Consider the following 20,534-nt stretch of genomic DNA (forward strand, 5'->3'; position numbering starts at 1 on the left):
GGCTTTTGTATCAGTTTTCTTCATAACGTCTTGCCACTCAATGAAATTCTTTTTGTGAAATGTACTGCATCTGTTTTAAATAATCCATCATCTTGTACCTCTGCAATCACTTGGAGAACGTCGAAGTGATACAAGAGCCTGGAATTTGTTATTATATTTTGATGGAGACATGGGCTGGATCATGGTATTCCTCCACGGCAACTCAGACTAGCATATGAAAAGGAGGAAAGACTGCAAGTTTTTGCCAAAACTAAATTGTGTGTCTCTAAGGCCTTGAAAGTTTTATCTCTGCTAGTGGACTTGTCCATCACTGAAACTACCTCTGCACTGTTGATGTGTTCACATTTCACTCTGCTCAGTTGCCCAAGACATGTTTCATGACAGCTACCTCCTGTGTCAGGGTGAAACAGCTTTTGGAGAGGACTTGTCTCAGCACATCCCTCAGGCTGTGCCTGTTGAGGGGACAGATTGGTAGACAAACATTCAGCTCATGAATCACACCCATGACTGTTTTCTGAGCAGTTTGATGTCTTTGGGAGCAATTTTGGGAGCTCAGGTGTGGCTGAGCCAAGCAGTGTTACAAGGTGCATATGCCTGGGTGCTGGGAAAGGGGGATTTAGCTGCCTGTCATCATCCAGCCTTGACTGAGAGGGAGTTTGTAAGCTTGGAGACATTAAAAGGAGCATTTTCTCTCTTTCAACCCTTTTGCTCAGGCAGCAGCATAGTCTTGGCAGAGACTATCCTTGGCTCCCACCTGACTGCAGGCCCAAGTGAACAGGTCACTATCACAGGCTGACAAATCCAGTGGCCCAGTAGAGGCAAGGCTGCTGCAGGTCCCTGGCCCCAGGGCCAGCTGTCAGTGGGGCTCAGTGTGTGTTCCCAGTAGGCATATGAGCACAAACACACTCAACACATATCTGGGTACCCACGTGATCTGTTCCACAGAAACGCTCAACACACACAAACACAACCAGTCCAAGGGCCTCATCCTGTTCTGCTCTCTGGAAGATCATGATGAAAGCCCATCAATAGAATATATATTTTAATATATTTTATATATATTTATATGGACATCTATACAGTGTAGATCCCTCCAGCTACTATCCTGAAACACTCAAGTCTACACAGTAGCTGGTCCCTGAATCCTCTCATCTCCAGTTGGCTCTTGCACAGACACACAGAGTCAGGTCTCTCAGTTGACTTCCAGGCTCCACAATATCCCCAGTAGCTGGCCAGGACCCCCTGGCCCCTCCAGTAGCCAATACAGAGATCTCGGTGTCTCCAGACCAGGTTTATGGTTGTTTTGTTTTCTGCTAAAGCCTTTATCCTGCTCACCTGTTACTCCAGCTGGACATTCACCAGCGGTCCACCTAAACTCCCAACACACATGTGCACACAGAGCAGAGTCTCTCACCCATGAAAAGCCTCTGAAGTGGAGTTCAAAGAGAAGACAAGCCCTTCTGATCAGGTGCAGGGCATGGAAAGCCAGACAAGGCAACCAGCCAACCCTTGACATTCCCTTTTTATCCCCTTATCATTGTGTTTTTCCACCCTTATTCCTTTCCAAACCACCAAGATCTCTTCCTTTCCCCTGCATTGTTTCTCCTCCAAAGATCCCATAGTAAGTCTTATGCAATTCCAAGATGCTCCTCCTCTGTGTCCCATACTGTGTCCTGTATCCCTTACCCCTCTCAGTCCACACAGCCTTTCCCTTTAGCTCAGGAGTGCCCCAGGCTGAGACCCCCAGGACAGCCCTGAGAGGGGCTGCACTGGGGCTCATGTCCCCTACTGGGGGTTCTGGGGTTCCCCCCACCAGCTCTGATCCACATGTTCCTGTGTCACACTCCCCAGCCATCATGGGAAGACACTTTTGGGTGTGCCATAGGCTCTGCCCATCATGGACAGCTGCCTGCCAACACTTACCCTGGAGAGAAGTGAAATGTAGCTGTGCTTAAAGCCTTTGGCAGGTTAGAGCCTAAATAAATATTTATCAACGGCCAAAGGTAGGAGAGAGAGATAATAAAAATACATCTTTTGGAAGGCTCCCTGTCCGCCAGTTTTCTGCAGGAAGGTAAATTTAAATTAATGCTGCACTTAAGCATTGCTTTGCTTTTAAAAACAATGAATGGGCCCGGGTACATTTCCAGTGACCTGCTGTAAACCTGGCACACACTGCATCAGTAGTAAATCACCAACAGATTATGATGCTCTGAAAATATGAGGGAGGCAGCTCAGACTTTTCTTCTCTTCATCCCAGTCTCATTGGAAGGAGCACACTGGCTTCTTTCCCAGCAGCTGGAGACCAAGACTGACAGGACTTGGTCTGCGTCTGCCATGGTTGTATAGCATCACCATGGTCCCCCTCACTAAGCCAACACTTCAGCCTCACGCAGGGACCACAGAGGAAAGAATGAGGGACTGGGGATGAGCAGGATCCAACATCACAAAAACAAGCTTGTTATTTTCTCCCACTACAACCCAGACAGCTGGATTCCCATTATAATTAGACAGATATGGAAAAGCCTCATGGTAACCCCTACCAGCCTTTTCTGACACACTCTGTGATGATTGCCATAAGGATCAAGAGATGAGATTGCAAACTCAGCACTGCCTTTTTGTTTTGTGTTCATACAGTGCCAAACATGAGGGGTTGTACCATCCCAGAGCGGAGGGAGGTGCCCCTGATGGTGTCCCTTGTTTGTCTGGCCACAACCCAGTTGCTTAAAGACCATGGCAAATCATCACATCTGATAAACTCTGTTAACCAGAGATCTCCCCAGATTCTCAGTCTGTCAAGAAAAGACATTAAGACATTGCCATTACCACAGGACTTCCTTATGTGGTCATCCACCGAGACCCCTGGGGAAAAAGAGAGCCCCAGGACAATCTTTACTCACTTTGACTCGTTGGGAAGCCATCCACCCAGTGCAGGATCTGGTCTTGGCACTTAGTCTGCTGCCCTATCTCAGCTACAAATTAGTGTTAAACATAAATGTTATTCATCTCTAATTAATTATTAAGGCAATGTGTAACAGCACTCAGGAAAGATCATATTGGTGTGTGTCTGGATGCAACCCAGCCTTCCCTAAATCACGCTGAAAGCTGACTTCCCTCCTGCTGTAAGCAGATTACTTCAGTCTCAGTGTTGGTACATAAGGAGAAGATTTGTCTCCCTTCTGGAAAATCAATAGGCTCTTGGCAAACTGGCTTCAGTGCTGTTAATCATCCTGATGGCACCATCTGCCCATCTACCAAACTGCAGCAGGAGAACCACCCTGCCTGAGGGCCCAGCCAGGGCCCCTCTCAGAGGCTGCAGAGCCCTGGCACAGCTGGGTTTGCACCTCTCACTGCATTTGAAACAAGCCCAGCTGAAGGTATAGGAGGATCTGGGGAGTGGGAGTGCAGAGTTCATGGAGGACTCTGTCACATCTCTTCAGTATTTCTGTTCCATGTCTGGGGGCAGTGCCTCTGCCTAGTGCCCAAAACCAGCTGAATGTTCACAGGAAAAACAGAGGAGTCAAAAATGCTGAAAATTCCAGATGCCTGAGGCATCACTGCTGGTGTGTGCAGCTTCTCAGCGCCTCATCAACATGCAGAGGATGGAGAACTCCCGTGGCAGAGCTCGCTGGCTATGGACTGTCACTTGTCACCACATAGGTTCTGGTGTGAGTGCCCCACCTGCCCTGTGAGGAAGGGTCTCCTCCTCCTCATCCTCCTAACCCAGCTCAGTGCTGCTCCAACCGACAAGAGCAACAATCTGTGGGAAAGCCTTCAGTGCAGGGCCAGGACAGGATGGAGAAAGGATGAAGCAGATGACAGACAATCTGTAGCATGAGCAAAGGAGCTCTGGCCAGGCTCACAGGGCATTGCTGCAGCAGAAATCCTGGCTGCTGCCTCTGGAGATGCGCTCAAAGTGCAGCTGCTGCCCGGCTGCTGGGATGGGGAAGGGATGGGGCAGGACCCTCACACTGCTGCTGCGGCTTCCCATCCAGTCTGCCCAGTCTCTGCATTCCCCCAGTGCCAGCATCACATGGCACCTGCAGAGAGCCAGGCTGGGTCCAGCAGCCTGGGGACACGGACTGGGGACATGGGCAGGGGCACATGGACTGGGGACACGGGCTGGGGACACAGGCAGGGGCACAGGGGCTGGGCACACAGGCTGGGGACACGGGCTGGTGACACAGGCTGGGGCACATGGGCAGGGGCACACAGGATGGGGACACGGGCAGGGGCACATGGGCAGGGGCACATGGGCTGGGGACACGGGCTGGGGCACATGGCAGTGCCCAGCTTCCTCCCGCTCCGTATGAATCAGCGCTTTTCTGAATCACAGACGTGGTTTGGCTGTGGGATATCAACTATGAGATTCAGAAATTAATTCAGCTTGGGAGCTTTGGATGACTCAGACTGCTATGAAAACACCCCAGGGCAGAAATGAGATGTAGGAAAAATTCACCCTGGGGGTATCTCTCAATAGACTTTAACTGAGGACAAATTTAATTTGCAGAACTGAAGCATATTTTATTTACTTTTTTAATCTAGCATTTTAAATTGAAATATTCAAATAGGTAATCAAGATGCTCTTAATGGGTTGCTTTTATTGAAAGAGGGTTTGTTTAAAATTCTTCAACCTCGGAGTCCCAGACATATTTCCTTCCCCCAAGTGAATTCTCTGTTGAAGTTCTCTACTGCATTAATTATGAAAATCAGAATTCACCAAATAAACAGACAAGATGACACAGCAGTGATGTTAGGCTGCCCACAACCTAACCTGTGATCCTGTTGGAAGTTGTTTGCAAGTCTCAATGGAAAAGCAGTGTGCAGTAGTCATATGTGCTTTTAGGAGTTTGTAAAGACAGAGCTCTTTCTCATGCATCACTGGGCTCCCAAAGATGGGTCTAAGCTGTAACAACCCTTAGAGTTCACTTAACTCTGCTGCCAAATGTCTGCCTGAGAGGAAAAAAACCATATATTTTTGTAGCTGGAAAAATATTGAGGCAAAGGATTTGAAACACTGAGCCATATGGACTCCTGCCTCAGCTCTCTCAGTGCAGCAATGCTTCATTGCAATCAATAAATGTTTCATCATCATTTCTGGTGCAGGGAGGCTTTAAGGAGCCCAGGCTCCATTCCTGGCTCCACTGTCTGCTCACTGTGAGCTTTAGGCTTTGTTTCATGTCAATACAGCAGGACTCAGTGTCCTGTTTTCTTCATGAAATGCAAGTTGTATGCTGGGGACTCCCAAGGAAGAATCAAAATCAGAATCAGAGCAGTATGGACTGGAAGGAGCCTTTAAAAGCCATCTAGTCCAACCCTCCTGCCATGAGCAGGGACACCTTCAACTAGATCAGGTTGCTCAGAGCAACTGTTGCTGCTCAGCTTGACCTTGAAAATTCCCAGGGACAGGGCACCCACCATCTCTCTGGGCAACCTGTGCCAGTGTTTCTCAACACCTTATTGTAAAAGCTTTCTTCTTTCTAGCTGAATGGATCCTCTTTCAGTTTAAAACCATTGCCTCTTATCCCAGTGCAACAAGCCCCTACTAAAAAATCTGTCCTCATCTTGCAGTACCTTTAGGTACTGGAGGTTGTTATAAGGTCTCCCTGGAGCCTTCTCTTCTCCACGATGAACAACCCCAACTCTCTCTCAGCCTGGAGAGGTGTTTGAGCCCTCTGAGTGTTTTTGTAGCCACTTCTGGCCTCACTCCAACAGGTTGATTGCCTTCCTGTGCTGGAGGCCCCAGAGCTGGATGCAGGAGTGTGGGTGAGGTCTCACCGGAACAGAGCAAAGGGGCAGAATTCCCTCCCTGGGCCTGCTGTCCACTCAGCTTTGGATGCATCCCAGGATGTGGTTGGCATTCTGAAGTGGTGTGGGGTGTTCAGGAACGCTCAGGGTGCTCCACTCCCTGGGTGTGGGGACGAACAGGCAGCAGACTGTGGCAATGGAAAGGAGCAGCAGGATCTGGTCCAAGCTTTTTGTCTTGCTCCAAAGGACATAGCTCTGCAGGTTTTGGGGATCTCGGGGGCCCTGATACTTGGGATAGATTGCAGCACTACCTGGGTGTGCTCAAATACATCCATGCTCCTCCGCAGTTTCTTGCTGGGCATGGGGCATGGCTCCTGCCTGCAGAGTGCCCACATGGCCCCAGGGGACTGGGAGCCATCCAGGGATAACAAAAGGGTGGCTCAGCTAGTACAACTTGCAGAGTGGCCCTTCAGCCAGAATGAAACCCTCCGTATTTTCTGCAGCTGCTGCACACTTGATATAGATTGTAAAAGTAAAGGTAAGAGGGGCTACTTGGCCTAGGAAGAAAGAAGATTATTGGCATCATTTGATCCTCCTGCTCCCTCTTCTGCGAGATGAGATTATTTCCTTCTATTTACAAATATGAATGCACTAAAATTCATAACAGCTCAGACAGGCTGAATTCTCATTAACTCAATTTTAAACAGGGTGGGATGTGAGTGGGAAACTGAACACTCAGAGCTCTGGAGTAAGGCCACAGAAAGGGAGGAGGACAGCGGATCCAATACCCTGAGAGATCCTGGGGACAGCTCTGGATTTTTAAATCAGGAACTGGTGGTGATCTTTGTGCTAGGGTCTGTACCTTCTGCTGGAAATTTGTGTGCATTCTGGTGCCCTCTCTTCAAAGGAATCATGACCTGTTGATGATGTTTGGCAACCACAGGCTGAGCAATGAAAAAAGGCTGAACCGTTGCTCTACTTTGTTAATGACACAGTTATGCTGTGGGAAAAACAGATTGTGAACTGAAGAACAGGCCCAGAATGTACAAACAGAAAGGAAATCAATTACTGCTCAGGAAAAAAAAAATTATTCAGTCATTTCAAAAATTCTGGGCACACATCTTTGCTGTTTGGGTGTTGTCTGTGTCTGGATTTTACATAGGTAATTCAGACAGACAAGCCAAGACTTGTATGTACAGTAATTCTCTTTCAAGCTACTTCTCATTTTCCCTGTTCCCAGCTCCCCTGTTGCCTTTCATGTCACTGCATGGAAACCAGGGCATAGTCCATTAAATTAAACAATAACAACTGATGACCAAGCTTTAGAAGGAAAAGATGATCATTTATCTGCCAGACACTCAAGCCATTGGGTTCACTGTCTCTGAGGACAAACATGACATGGTAGCTTGATTCTAAAAACAAATGGGCTATTTCACTAGCCATTAATCTCACTGCTAGTTCACAAACCTAAGATCACCCATTTATTGTATGACTGTGGGTGTGCATCCTTTTTCAGCAAAAGCACTCCTTCATGAGGAATGAGTCACACACACAAAGACCCTGATAGCATCCAAGTAACTCATCAATAAATGGTAAAGTGCAAGATGTAGATCCCCCTGCACTGCTAGACTGAGTCATCCTGATGCTGGATTTATCACAGCCTAGACAAAGTTCCTAATAAGAGCACCAAGTGTACAAAGTAAGGGTTTTCCATTGCCTTCAACTAAGTCAGCTGAAGCTCTCAAAAGCGACTGACTGAAAGGGTTAAATAGTGGCCTGCATCAGGAAAGGTACCTAAGCAGACCAAGGGATGTCAGTGTCTCTGTAGACTTGACACCGGTGAAGGCACATTTGGAATGTTGCATTCAGTTTTCCGACCCCTTCCCAGTTCAAAAGGAAAGCAGAGGAACTGGAGAGAGTTCAGCAAAGAGCTCCCAAGACAAACATCCAAAGCACTTTGCCTACATGAAAAAGCTTCTTGAGTTGGGCTTGTTGAGTCTGGCAAAAAAAGAAAGAGGCAACATAACAGCAACCTACAGCTCCACAAAAGAGAGTTACAAAAAGGATAGAACCAACCACTTTGGCAGTAGAAGATGATACAGGGAAGGGCAACAGCCACAAGCTGCAACTTGAGATGTTCAGATTGATCTTCAACAAAATTTCTTTATCCAGAGAGCGGTGCAGAGAGATGTTGGGCTCTCCATCCTCAATGTTTTCCAAAACATGAAGAGACAGAGGCACAGGTAAATGACCTTACATGATAATAGTCCTGCTTCAAGAAGGAAGTTGGACAAGAGACCTCCAGATGTCAGTTCCAACCTACACTGGAATGGTCTGTGATTCCCAGAGCTGACTGTATTTATTTCATCCCCTGAGTGTGATGATCTGGAGAGCAAGTTCACGCTGCTGAGAGAGTTCAGTGAGGTCTTTTTTATTTCCTATGTCCCAGCAAAGAGCAGGAGAGACTAAACACCAAATCCTCTGCACTGGCTGAGAACTGTTCAGATAAACCCACTCAGTCTAAGTGTCTTGAACAGAGGAAAATTGAAGTCATCTTGAATTCTGCTCTGTCCCACCCAATTGGAAATTTGTCCTCAACCACAAATTATGGCAATCACTTGAACTTGGGCACATGAGCATGCCTTACTAGAAGATCACCAAAGGAGGATTTTCTGTGCTTTCTCACACACTGGACTGTCCTTTACTATCCCTAGGTGTAGTCCATCTCTGATGCTTCTGAGGAAGTCAGGAAAAAGCCCAGAATACGTGCAGCTTTGTGCACCAAAGTAAAGCTCCCAACAGGTTGTTGCAGGCTGCCAGCTGAAAGATGGGACTCAATTATACTCAGGGTCTAGAGGTGAAGTAGGGATCTTATGATTATCTTGGGGCCAATGCTGATGGTCCATTTTTCCTCTGAGTCCGTGAAGAAAGGGTCTAAGCACAGGTCACAGGGATCTGGAGCTTTGGAAACAGACAGGACCAAGAAGATCTTGTAGGATAACCTGTACAGGTACAGAGCTCAGCCCACTGTCACATTGTCACTGTGCTGCAGGAATAAATGCTAAGGATGTGTTGCCTCTTCCTGGCACGTCTATTGTAAATGTCTCATGAAGGAAAAAGAGATTCCAATTTACATATCCTGGGGTTGAATAGATAAGCAATCATCTTGAAAAATGAGTGTACGCACATATAAACACCCACGCATGTTGCTAAACCTTCTGACCAAGGAGAGATAAGCCTGATGCTGATTGTTTATGATCATGCAGTAAAATTTCTATGGAATTGTTTTTCTTGGATGAAAAACAGAAACAGACACATTAACTCACTTCATTGTAATGCCCATTTTATTGCAATTATCTTTCAATTCTCTGAGCTTTCAGCATCTTGTTTTGGCATTATAAACACCTGCAAATCCTAGGCAACATAAATAAAAAAGAACATCTTGTTACAATAATATCTATAGAAAATGAGATTGGTGCAGAGTATGATAATTGCAGCATTCCAGTTCCCCTGTATCCGTACACAAACCAATAACATATAAAGGCTATTTATTCAAAGTGCTAAGTCTTTTCATGTTCTTTATTAGAGCACAATCCCGTGTGATAGGCTTCATAAATAGGTAAGAAAAAGATTGTTTCAAAAAATTATGATCTGAGAAATTGTATTATTCTAATTTTTAGGTAAGTAGCTGAGATGCAGCTCCTTTAACAAGTTTCCGGGACATCAGATGAAGAGCCTGGGAGAGTGGAGGGAAGGTAACCTAGAGCTCCTAACCACATCAGTCCTTTTGAGAACATCCCCTCCTTTCAGAGACACATCCCAAGAATTTTATATTGTCAAGGGATTCAGGAGGAAAAATTGTTCCCTCATTGGCCTTTGTTGGCAACTCCAGTAAAAGTCAGCGGAAGGAAATCCTCCTAAACACTGTTTAAGCTAAGGATTTGGATGAGTGGCATCTGGCCTATCCATTATCATACCTAATACCTGGAAAAACAGACTGTTGGTGCATCCCTGTAGCTGCTGGTATCACCACTCAGAGGAGCAGGAGGGGTGACATTGCAGAATGAGATTGTAATCAGATACAGAACTCTGAGATGGGCTGGGAGAGGCCTGGAGGATCAAGTAACCTGTGTTCCAGGATCATAGCAGGTTAGGTAAAAGGTAGCAGGATTGTAGCAGGTTCTATAGAAGAATGCTGACAGAAAGTTAACTTTCAGTACTTTAACAAGGCATTTTAGGGACTAACTCATAGACCTTTTTAGTCTATGACAGTCTACGTATCATCCTGGAACCATCTGGAAAAAATGTGAAGAAAACAGCTTATAATACCTCTCCTTCCCCGAGAGCAGGAAAAAAACAGCTGTGCCTCAGGACAATGGGAAACAACAGTGACTTCAGTGTGTTAGGTGTGGGTGAGAGCATAGCCTGTGACTTTTGTGCTGTGCCTTCAGAATCCTAGAAACTGGTGGAAATGGCTGTGGTAGAAAATGCAATGGAACTGAGATCTCACCAACTTTCTGCACACTGCTCCAACACTGCACTGCCCTTATGGGGCACATTTCCCCTTAGTCCAGCCTGAACATCTCAAGCCAGGGCTTGTGACCACTGCTCTGAGTTGCCATTATAAAGAAGGGCCCAGGTGGTCTTCACAACTCCACCGTGAACAGCAGGATCCAACACTAGATGCATGATTTCAGGGTTTGAGTCCAAAGAGACAGACTGTTTCCTTGCTCTGCTGGCTACACTTCTCCTAATGTAGCCCAGTATGTGGTTTCTTTAATTCCTAGTCAGAGTATTTTGCTGGTACCTATTCTCAAGGTTTTTTTGGTTGGTTTTCCCCCCCCTCATTTTGTCACAAAATAAGCATTTTTGTTTTTTTTTTCTTCAGAGGGATCACAGGAAGCACATGGGTGAATGTTGGTACTTGAGTGATGCTGCTTGCGTCCTCATGATGAATGGATGGATCCCAGGTGACAACTGCATTCTCAACTGAGTAAACTGACAGAGCTTTAAAGCACTTCTTGTCTCATGTCAGAGGGTTTTCTGTGGGAGATGTGGGATGGTTTCTGAGACAGAGAAAGGACCGTTGTGACTGTGCACCTGGAACTGGAAGAAGCATAATCTTCCCAGCGTGAATGTCTGAGTGAAAAAGGGTTTATTTCTTGTGGCCATGGTGAGCCCTTGCTTTATTGATTTGAGAAGTTCTTCAGTCACAGTGGGCAGAACTAGGTGTAAATAATTAAAGGCACTGCCAGGAATGGCTATGGGACTCAGCCTGCTATATGAATAATATTTCAATTTTCATTTTCATCTTTTGCTGCATTTTCGCTTGAAATAAGAGATAAGATCCTGAGAAACAGCCCTTCTTGGGATGAAAAATACAAAAGCACATATTCATTTGGCATCTATATGTAATGCCAAGGCAAAGCTGAAAAGGAGAAAAACATGTCCCCAGAGTTTTAGGGGAAAATGAGGAGTCATAGCTGTAGTCCATCTCACCTGGACACTTAGTGTCACTCACATTCTACTCATTGCTCTTTACAGAAGAATATTTTCTGAGCCTTGAAAACCAAGGGATAAACCATGAGGTGCAGGCAGCCATGTGAAGGAAGGATGTTATCTCAGTCTGCATCCCTGCTAGTTGGAGCAACTTCCAGCAACAACTGGAGGTGTGAAGTGACTCTCTGTAAGAAGCGAGGGTGGTACTTAAAACGAACCAGTGGGAAATAAAAAATTATGCCACTGAAAATGAACAGGACGATGTAGAGGATCTCTATTTGGGGTTGATCAATGATGGGAGCTAACACCAGGTACACAGCTGCCATCAGCACGATTATGGGGATGATAATTGGGACCTGTGAAAGCAAAACATCAGCGTAAAGACTCATGTAATTCAGGGCCTCGGTGTGTCTGGACAACACTGGAACTTCTGCAGAAGGCTTTTTAGATTAAACCTTTCTGCAACTTGAGGTGTTACCTAGAAAAACCAATTAATCCAGACATCCTGTTTCCCAGCCTACCCCCACCCCAAGGCTGAACATCCCTGCAAGAGCTACACCACCATATCACATCTTAACCCCTGGTCTTTCCTGCCCTCCTAGACCTGAAGATGCAAACTGCTGGGTTGAGTGCCAGATCTGTTCTTGTTCTCCCAAATACCTTGCATCTAAAAGCCAAGCTGTAGACAAAACACTGAGCAATTGTATTCAAATCAACTATACCTTAGCACCCTTGCACAAAAAGTTTTATCCATGTGTTGACAGAGAGGCAGACAGGCAATCTAAGAGGCAGTTTCTGTAAGCCTGGTCAGAAAGCATTTAACCTTCAATTTGAAGCCACTCTTCCTCAAAGGAGGGCACTGAAGATCAGCTCACTCATGGCATCAGGGGAAGAACACGTGACTCTTGATTTCCCTCCTTTTATCTGTTTTGTGGAGAACAAATCTGTCCCTATGTCATCTCAAAGAACTTGGGGCACTATATCTAAGTTACTTTTCCCTCTGCAAGGTTCTTACACCTGGGCTACCCTCCAAGGAGCTTGCCCAAAGTCTGCGAGCATAAACAGGTGATTACAATGTTGTTCAGAATCATCCTTCATTTACCACTTAAATCTTTTAGAAAGAAAGAGATATATGGTAGATATATTTTCATAGTGAGGAAGCAGGGATAATCTCTGTCTTGGTTAGCTTATCAAGACAGAGAATTCAACCTTGAGTTATGCCTGCATGTTCACACTGTCTCACCCCTTGTTGGCTTTGCTGACACAAAACTTGAAATTAAAAAAGGAAGGACAACTACATTTAATCTGTAAGCCACCAGTGCTCACTCTTTTCTCTAAATGTTCTCATAGTCATCTGAACAATATAGGAAAATATTTGAGGGTTTTATGTTATTACTTTATTTACCTTGTAAGATCTTGGCAGTTCTGGTTTCTTGATTTTTAAATACAGGAGCCCAGAAATAGTCATTCCATAGAAAAGCCATGCCATAAAACTCAATGAAAAGAAAAAAAAATTAGACAGCATTAAACTTGGGGTGAGATCATCCAGGAATGTCAGTCCTGCCTTGCAGATCCCAGATGTTCATATCTCCAATTAAAAAGGTGACTATTGATATAAATTTAGGAGTTCTTCCATTAATTTCCTTTCTAGCACAAACAATGAGAACTTTAGAATTATCTGAACATTACTGAACTTTAGAATTATCTGAACATTACAATAGGGATGAATCACATTCAGTTAAGTCTCTAGTGACAGAAGCATTCATGCATTGCAAAGGCGCTGGTTCCCAATCGCTTCCTTTTCTTTCTTCCCTCCTCATCTCCCCAGTATTGGTTCGAAAGCAATAGCCCAGGCTCAAAAGAAAATACTTATAATCACTGTAAAACCCAGGAGCACAGGGGATGCAAACAGAAACCCTACACACACATACCTGAAAAAGTTCACGATGCTGGTGAAGGTTCCTGATATTATCATTATTAAAGACATGGCAGATGTAAACAGTAGAGCAGGGGAGGGCGTGAGGCGTCGCACATGAGCCATGGACAGAATGTCTGGCTGAAAAACAAAGCAAAGCCCTGCATCATCATTTCATGGACTCAGAGCTCCTTACTCATCCCCCTCAGCTGCTGGTGGGAGCTTTGCCTGCAGCCAGAGCCATTCATAATCGGCAAATAAGCATCATATAAAACCCGACCAACTCCGAGGAGTGTAAATACAGGAAACTCCTTCAAGGGTATTTTTATTCTGTCTCACTGGTTTCATATCAAATATGCTCAGTTTGAGCAGGCAAAATGAGGTTTTCAAACTACTGCTGCAACAGAATGACTCAAATTAAGAGCTTTCCTGACCACCATCAGGACCTTTTGCCGTGGGCCCACTCTTCTGCCCTCTGTCATGTCTCTCTGGGACTTGACTTCTCTTGGGATGAATGGAAAATGAGACAAGGACTAGTCCCGAAACATGTATGTAAATACAAATTACACCAGTATTTGTTTCAGGATTAGTAGCCTCTTTATTGTTTGTTTCATTGGGAAAGTTTAATGAAAAAAGGCTGCTTTTAAAATTAAATTTTATTTTATTTTATTTTATTTTATTTTATTTTATTTTATTTTATTTTATTTTATTTTTAATTCCCAACCAAAATATCATGCAAGAACTTTTGCTACAGATGAGTGTCTGAGAAATGGCACCAGCATTCAGCTCATAGTCTGGTATGGTCAGATTCAGACCGTCTGTGCCCTTCTCAGCACAGAGCTTGCCATAATAGAGCAGGTGTAATCCTCAGAGAGAGAAGTTGAGGAACCAGTAACCACCAAAACCAGTAACCACCAAAACCAGCAACCAGCAAAACCAGCAACCACCAATCCAGTCATCTCCACCAACCTGGTCATTCATATGCATAAAAGATTCCCTGCTATGAACCAGGAGCGGAGCTGGTGTGGAATCACAGAGTCATAGAATTATTTGGGTTGGAAGGGACCTTAAAGATCATCAAGTTCCAACATCCTGCTGTAGGCAGGGACACCTTTCTCTAGACCAGGCTGTTCAGAGCCCCATCAGGCCTGGCCTCAAACTTCCAGGGATTGAGCATCCACAACCTCTCTGTGCAACCTATTTCAGTGCCTTCACACTTGAGGACAGAAATGCCAGATGTTGTGGGTGGGAAGGACCAAAAAAAGCAGAGAGATTCAGGAGGAACACAAGAGGCCTGCTCAAAACAGAGAACAAATGCAGCTCAGCATTTTTTTCTCCTCTTTGTGGAGCAGTGTGGTGGAGATGTACCTGTGTGTGAGGGGGTCTGTATCAGCAGCTGGGATATGGCAGCAACCTTGGGGGCTTGTTTGCCCAGATACCAGCAACTGGGGAGACTAGGATCCAGGGGCTGAGAATCTGAGCCCAGATGCTGGAGGGACCTACACTGTACATATGTTTTATATGTATTTCTCACTAATAGACCCCTGATCAGCCAGATAGGGAATGAAAGGTCCTTGGTGTTGTTAGTGCTGGTGTTTGTGTGAGCCCCAGCTATGTCTGTATGTGGAGCTCTGTGTTCCCTGCTGGCTCTGTATGTATATACACAGCTATACATGTATGTACGTGTGTGTGTGTGTATAAGTATGTTTGATACCTGTGTTTGTGTGTGTGTGGCTACTGGGAATACATGCTGGACTTATTGGTTGGACCAGGGAGGAGGGAGCTGCAGCAGCCTGACCTCCACTGGGTTACCAGATTTGGCCCACCTAACAAAACCAACGATAAACCCAAGCTAGGAGAGATGTTAGGCTCGGTGTCACCTTGTAATTGCTACGAAGCTTGAAGAGCAGAGATATCCTATGCTGCATCTAGTGAAGGCTGGATCACCCCTGAGACCAACCTGTGCAGTCAGTATAACAGCTGCAAAGGCAGCTGGCTGGTGCTGGGCTACCTTCCCAGTGCGAGCCAAGGTGCCTTACAACACACAAGCATGGCCAGGTTCTCCTTTCCTGGCAGGTATATTGACTAGGTCACCCCACAGCCTGTGGCCTGTGCTCCAATGCAGCAATATTTGAGTGGTTAATTTCAAAGCTGTTCTTAGAATTCAGGCTAGATGTGAATATGTTATCTTTTTGAAAGCATCTGACTGAAAAAGAAAGCCCAGAGACAACATACACCTTACATTTGAAAGAGATGGGGATTAGTGAGCAAGGAACAAACCCCTTGAAGAGCTATCACTCTGCCAGTTGAACATACACAGTGATTTTTTTCTCTCTGCTTTAGTGTCACAAGAAGGTGAACTTGCTCAAAGCAAGCCAGACCCCTTTCTTTGTGCTTACCATATGGCCCTCCCTGGCAGCAATGTAGCACACGCGGCCACCACTGAAGAACGTGCCGTTCGAAGAACCAAACGTAGACAGGGCCACCGACAGGGAGATGAGCCATGCCCAGCTGCCCAGGACTTTGTCCCTGAGGTGGGAAAGAGTTCACAGCATTAGATGCAGTTCATAAGATCAAGTGAGTATTGAATACTCATTGTAGAACCAGACAGGTTACTTCCCTCCATTATTTCTGTATTGTACAGAATCCTTCTCTGAAGTCTTTCTAATGATTTAAAGTCTTCTTGCAATTTCCATAATATTTAGTGACTAGTAAATTTGTCTTGTCTGACAGCTTTTGTTCGTGCTATTAATATTCTGTCCACACTGCACTGGTGTGCAAAGAGGTCACAACAGGCAAAACCACCTTTTTTGTGTACTGAAGCTGTGGCAAAACACCTGAAACAGGCTACTCAACCTGTGTATAACAGCTCTTAAAGGTGTTGTTGAGATCAATGCCATTTTCCATTTCTCCACAGAAGGAGAAACTGAGACAAAAGACTCTAGTCTGCTCTAAATCCCAGGTGCCAAGTAGACAGGATTAAGCCAGTTGACTCCTGTCTCACTCACAACCCACTGCCTCTGCATTAGCAGGGCAGCATATTGCCCTCGCATTTTCCCTGGAAATATCTAAAATGTGTGTCATTTCTCAGTGCCCAAATCTGGATATGTACCCTCACTGCATTCCCAGTGCCTGTGGGGAGATACTCCTGGTGTGACCTGCACCTCTCCTTTATGGACACTTTCCATGAGGTAAAACATGAGCTGGGGGAGTTACAGGTTCCCAGTGTAAACAAAAGGAATGGGGAGTAAGGAATGTGTCATCTCGGCAGCCTAGATGCACCTTGGAGACCATGGCCAGATGGAGCTGGGCAGCCTTGGCCTCATAGAACCATAGAATTATAGAATCATAGAACAGTTTGGAACAGATCTTGAAGATCATCCTCTTCCAAGCCCCTGCCATGGGCAGGGATACCTTCCACTAGACCAGGTTGCTCAAAGCCCCCTCCAACCTGACCTTGAATGTTTCCAGGGATGGGGTATCCACAGCTTCTCTAGGCAACCTGTGCCAGTGCCTCACCACCTTCACTGTAAATCATTTCTTCCTTATGTCAAAGATAAACCTACTCTCTACTCTCTTTCAATTTGAAGCCATTCCTGCTTGTCCTACTTCTACATGCCCTTGTAAAAACTTCCTTTCCAGCTCTCTTATAGCCACTGCAAAGTGCTGTAAGGTCTTCCTGGAGCCTTCTCTCCTCCAGGCTGAACAGTCCCAGCCCTCTCAGACAGCAATGTGCTTCAGCCCTCTGAGCATCTTTGTCACCCTCTTCTTCTCTGTAACATGGCCTGACCAATGTGGTTGTGATATTTTGTGAAAATCCCTTTGCTGGGATTTTCTTCTCCTGAGAAGCTGAGAAGGCCTCAGCTTCAAGTGTAAACAATTTGTTATCTGCTACTGTGGAATGCAGCAGGTGCTTCCTCAATTGGTCAATGTGGGATGTTTCTACTTGGCGACCAATCGAGGAGGCAGCAGCTCTCGGACTCTCTAGGAGTCACAGAACTTTGTTATTCATTCCTCTCTATTCCTGTCTTGCCTTCTGATGAATCTTTCTCTATGTTCTTTGTAGTATAGTTATAGTGTGGTCTTTTTAAATTTAATATATATCATAATATAATAAACCAGCCTTCTGAAATGGAGTCAAGATCTCTCCTTCGCTTCACCAAGTCCAGACTGCCCAGAAGATCCACAGCAATAAATGGTGACCCCAGACGTAGCAGTAGACCAATGCAGTGCTGCCATTCCCTCTGGGAATAACATTTAAATCTCCTGAAACTCAGGAGAGAACCAGTGTTCCTCAGAGCTGCGTTGCCCATGCTGCCCCATGATGAGCTCACCCCCAGGTGACAGCCACAGCTCCTGAAGACAGCAGCTCAGAGGGAGCCATGGCTGCCAAGTAGCTCACGTTTACCAGCAAATACAGGCACGTAACCAAAGGAATGGCAATCATCAGAGCTCTGGGAAGGGTCACCTGGAAAAGGGATGACAGTAGCGTTAGTTGCAGCACTGTGCTTTTTTTGTTTGGTTTGGTTTTGTCACCACCCACATCTCTCATTCAAATTCCTCCACTCCCTAAACCTTTCCTCAGAACAAGACACAGATCCAGATCCACATGGCAGCTTTCACACCAGTCTTGTACAGTTCCAAAGTTAGTCTAAAAACCCCACAACCAACCAAACAAAATAATTCAAACAAAAAGAACCCACCAAATCTTATTTAAAAGATTTTGATTTGTAGCTGCCCAAGATGCCTTTTGCATACTTCTTGATTATTTTAATATTGATTTATTTGTTATTAGTATGTTATGTCTCCTGGTGTGCTGCATCTTCCCATAAACACCTCACTGCCATGGACAAAGTTCCAGTGTGTGTTGTATCACATTTAACTACTCCACAGTTTAAATCAAAATAGGGGGTTGATTTCAAAATCTCAAAGGGGATTTGCTCTAGGATGAAAACATTTCTGTTTTCCTAGTGGCAGGATTGTGTCTTAGAATATCACAGGATCATTTTAAGACTCAATAAAGTCAAGAGTATCTCATGCAACTGAAAATACTGGGAAATGGCAACTGCATGCATCTAAGAATCTGAAATATCAGTTTTTGCATTCCCCATTCTTAACATAGGACAAGATACAGCAAATCCTAATGGTGGTGCCTCCACTCTGGAAGGGCCTGAATATCAGTGCTCATGATCCTGTGCAAGAGAGTGGCCCCGGGATCTTTGCTGCCATTTAGGTTAATATTTAACTGTGTATTTGCATTTGATCTGTAGGATCTGTAGGGTGCTGCACTGGTACAAAGCACACTCTATAAACTCTGCACTCACATAACTCTTGCAAAATAAGAGTCGTTCACTGCTGCAGCGTTTGAACTGTGAAAATGGGTAATATGGCACAGAAAAGGCTGATGTGAGATGCAGGTGGGCTACTTCAGTGCCTATAGGATGGACTGCACAATACTAAAATATAGATCTTTAAAGACAGGGATCATTCACAGAGTTAGATTCCCTTTCCAGTTAGGCTTGGCTTGCTCTGAAGTTTCTTCTCAATGCAACAGGGAGAGATAAAGTAGTTTTCTAAAGCACAGATTATGGATCAAGTCTTTAAGAAAATAGTTGTTAAGAATTCTTTATGGACTATAGCAGTGAGTGCTTTTCTGAATAAATCTAGGTGTCTATAGTGAGATCCTCTAAACACTAAGAAAAAACTTCATCCCCAAAGCATCCGAGTGCTGCCTAAATAATTTCTAAAAAATCCCAATCAATGGGTTATTTTAGGACTTTTATAGGACCACAAGATGGTTTCGATTGGAAGGGACCTTAAAGATCATCTAGTTCAAACCTCCATGCAACGAGCAGGGGTTTGTTCTACTACACCACGTTGCTCAAAGCCCCACACAAGCTGGCTTTGAACACTTCTGGGGATGGGGCATCCGCAAGGTCTCACTGTAAATCCCTTGATTACCACTCTTAACACAATCACAGATAGAATCAAACAAATCAACAGCAGGATTCAGTAAGTAAAACCCAGCTTGCTTGCTTACTCACTCACCTCAGGCTTCTTCAGTTCCTCAGTTACATAATTTAGGTTGTTCCATCCATCATAGGACCAGAGCCCCTGGTAAAACGCCACTCCAACTGCCCCAATACCTGCAGTGGTGCCTTGAAAACCATTCTGAAAACTCTGAGTTTGTCCCTTGGCAAGCAGCACTAACCCACCCACCACGATCACCAACAAAGCCAAGAGTTTGGCAGCTGTAAAAATGTTCATAACAGATGTTGCCAGCCTCACGTTGAGGCAGTTGATGATAGTTAAAATCAGGATGCAGGCGGCAGCTGTACATTTGACGGCAACCTGCGGAGATGAGCATCCTGGGTAGAATGGCGCAATGGCGTACTCAGCAAAGCTCAGACAGACAGCTGCCAAACCAGCTGGTCTCACCAGGATGACAGAAGTGTAGGCAAAAAGGAAAGCAGGAAAGGAACCAAAAATCCTCAAAATGTAAATATATTCTCCTCCAGACTCTTTAATTATTGTTCCAAGCTCAGCATACGACAAGGCTCCAAACATGGCCAAGAGACCACATGCTGCCCAGATGAGCAGGCTGCTGGCAGGGTTTCCCATGTGATGGAGTACCCACTCAGGGGACATAAAGATCCCTGAGCCTATCATAGTACCTGCAATTAATGACACGCCGCTAATCAGGCCGACCTCTTGTTTCAGTCTTAACTTCTCCTTCCCTTCAGTCGGATCTGTGGGTGAATGGAGTGGATCTGTTGCCTTCCTTTCCCTCATTGTGGAAATGCGAGGAGATAGGAGATGTTGTTGTGAGAATCTGAAAAAGGATTAAGGCATTTGAATAAGGACTACCTCAGGCTTTAAGGTTTAGTTAATAATTACAAAAGTCACACCAAACGCTGTTGAGAAGCACAAACCTATCTTCTGCATTTCACATTCTTTCATTACCCATCTTATCTTGGTAATTTATTATGCCAAGTTTGATTATCCCTGAACCTCACTGCAAGCAATGGTAATGGATAGTATCCAGCACCACCTCAAAATCACTCAGCACATTACTGGACTGTGATCTTGGTTATCTCCTTTGAATCATGCCTCAAACAGCATGTGAAATAAGGATCAGGTAAGCAAAGTCCCCATGCAAATCTGTACTTTATTCTTTGCTGAAAAGTCAATGTTCAAGCACTTGCTTCAGTGCCCAATTGTATTTTCATTCTTCACCGTAACATGATCAAACAAACAAGTCAGCTGGCCAACATGCTAAGGCTTTGCTCAACAAGGAACATTTCCAGTGCCTTGATCAAAGAAACAGAAAGATTTTGCTCAAAACAGTCCAGAGGCCCTTTTTCTGCACAGCAGT

The 20,534-nt window shown here is 45.1% G+C and overlaps 1 protein-coding gene across 2 annotated transcripts; it reads right to left on the bottom strand.

Annotated features, from left to right (window-relative positions):
• Window positions 1-9,071: 9,071 nt before the first annotated feature.
• LOC119699895 (b(0,+)-type amino acid transporter 1-like) lies at window positions 9,072-20,279 on the bottom strand. 2 transcript variants are annotated; one of them, XM_038133945.1, is made up of 7 exons: window positions 20,211-20,279; window positions 19,208-19,991; window positions 17,494-17,627; window positions 15,559-15,688; window positions 13,176-13,300; window positions 12,650-12,737; window positions 9,072-11,600 (listed from the first exon to the last, which is right to left on the bottom strand). In XM_038133945.1, the coding sequence occupies exons 2-7, from the start codon at window positions 19,949-19,951 to the stop codon at window positions 11,367-11,369; spliced, it is 1,455 nt and encodes a 484-aa protein (XP_037989873.1). In that variant the 5' UTR covers window positions 19,952-19,991; window positions 20,211-20,279; the 3' UTR covers window positions 9,072-11,366. The 2 variants fall into 2 exon arrangements, with proteins under 2 accessions (XP_037989873.1, XP_037989872.1); XM_038133944.1 differs by having other exon boundaries at window positions 20,092-20,242.
• Window positions 20,280-20,534: the final 255 nt, after the last annotated feature.

This window comes from Motacilla alba, chromosome 3 (assembly GCF_015832195.1).
Source record: "Motacilla alba alba isolate MOTALB_02 chromosome 3, Motacilla_alba_V1.0_pri, whole genome shotgun sequence".
Lineage (NCBI taxonomy): Eukaryota > Metazoa > Chordata > Aves > Passeriformes > Motacillidae > Motacilla > Motacilla alba.

Bases quoted from the DNA above. Each gene is read 5' to 3' on its own strand.
- LOC119699895 (XM_038133945.1), bottom strand. From the start codon at position 19,951: ATGAGGGAAAGGAAGGCAACAGATCCACTCCATTCACCCACAGATCCG. The intron at 12,738-13,175 runs GTATGTGTGTGT...CTTTTCATTGAG, and splicing joins AGCATCGTGAACTTTTTCAG to TTTTATGGCATGGCTTTTCT. The intron at 11,601-12,649 runs GTAAATAAAGTA...TTGCTTTCACAG, and splicing joins AACTGCCAAGATCTTACAAG to GTCCCAATTATCATCCCCAT.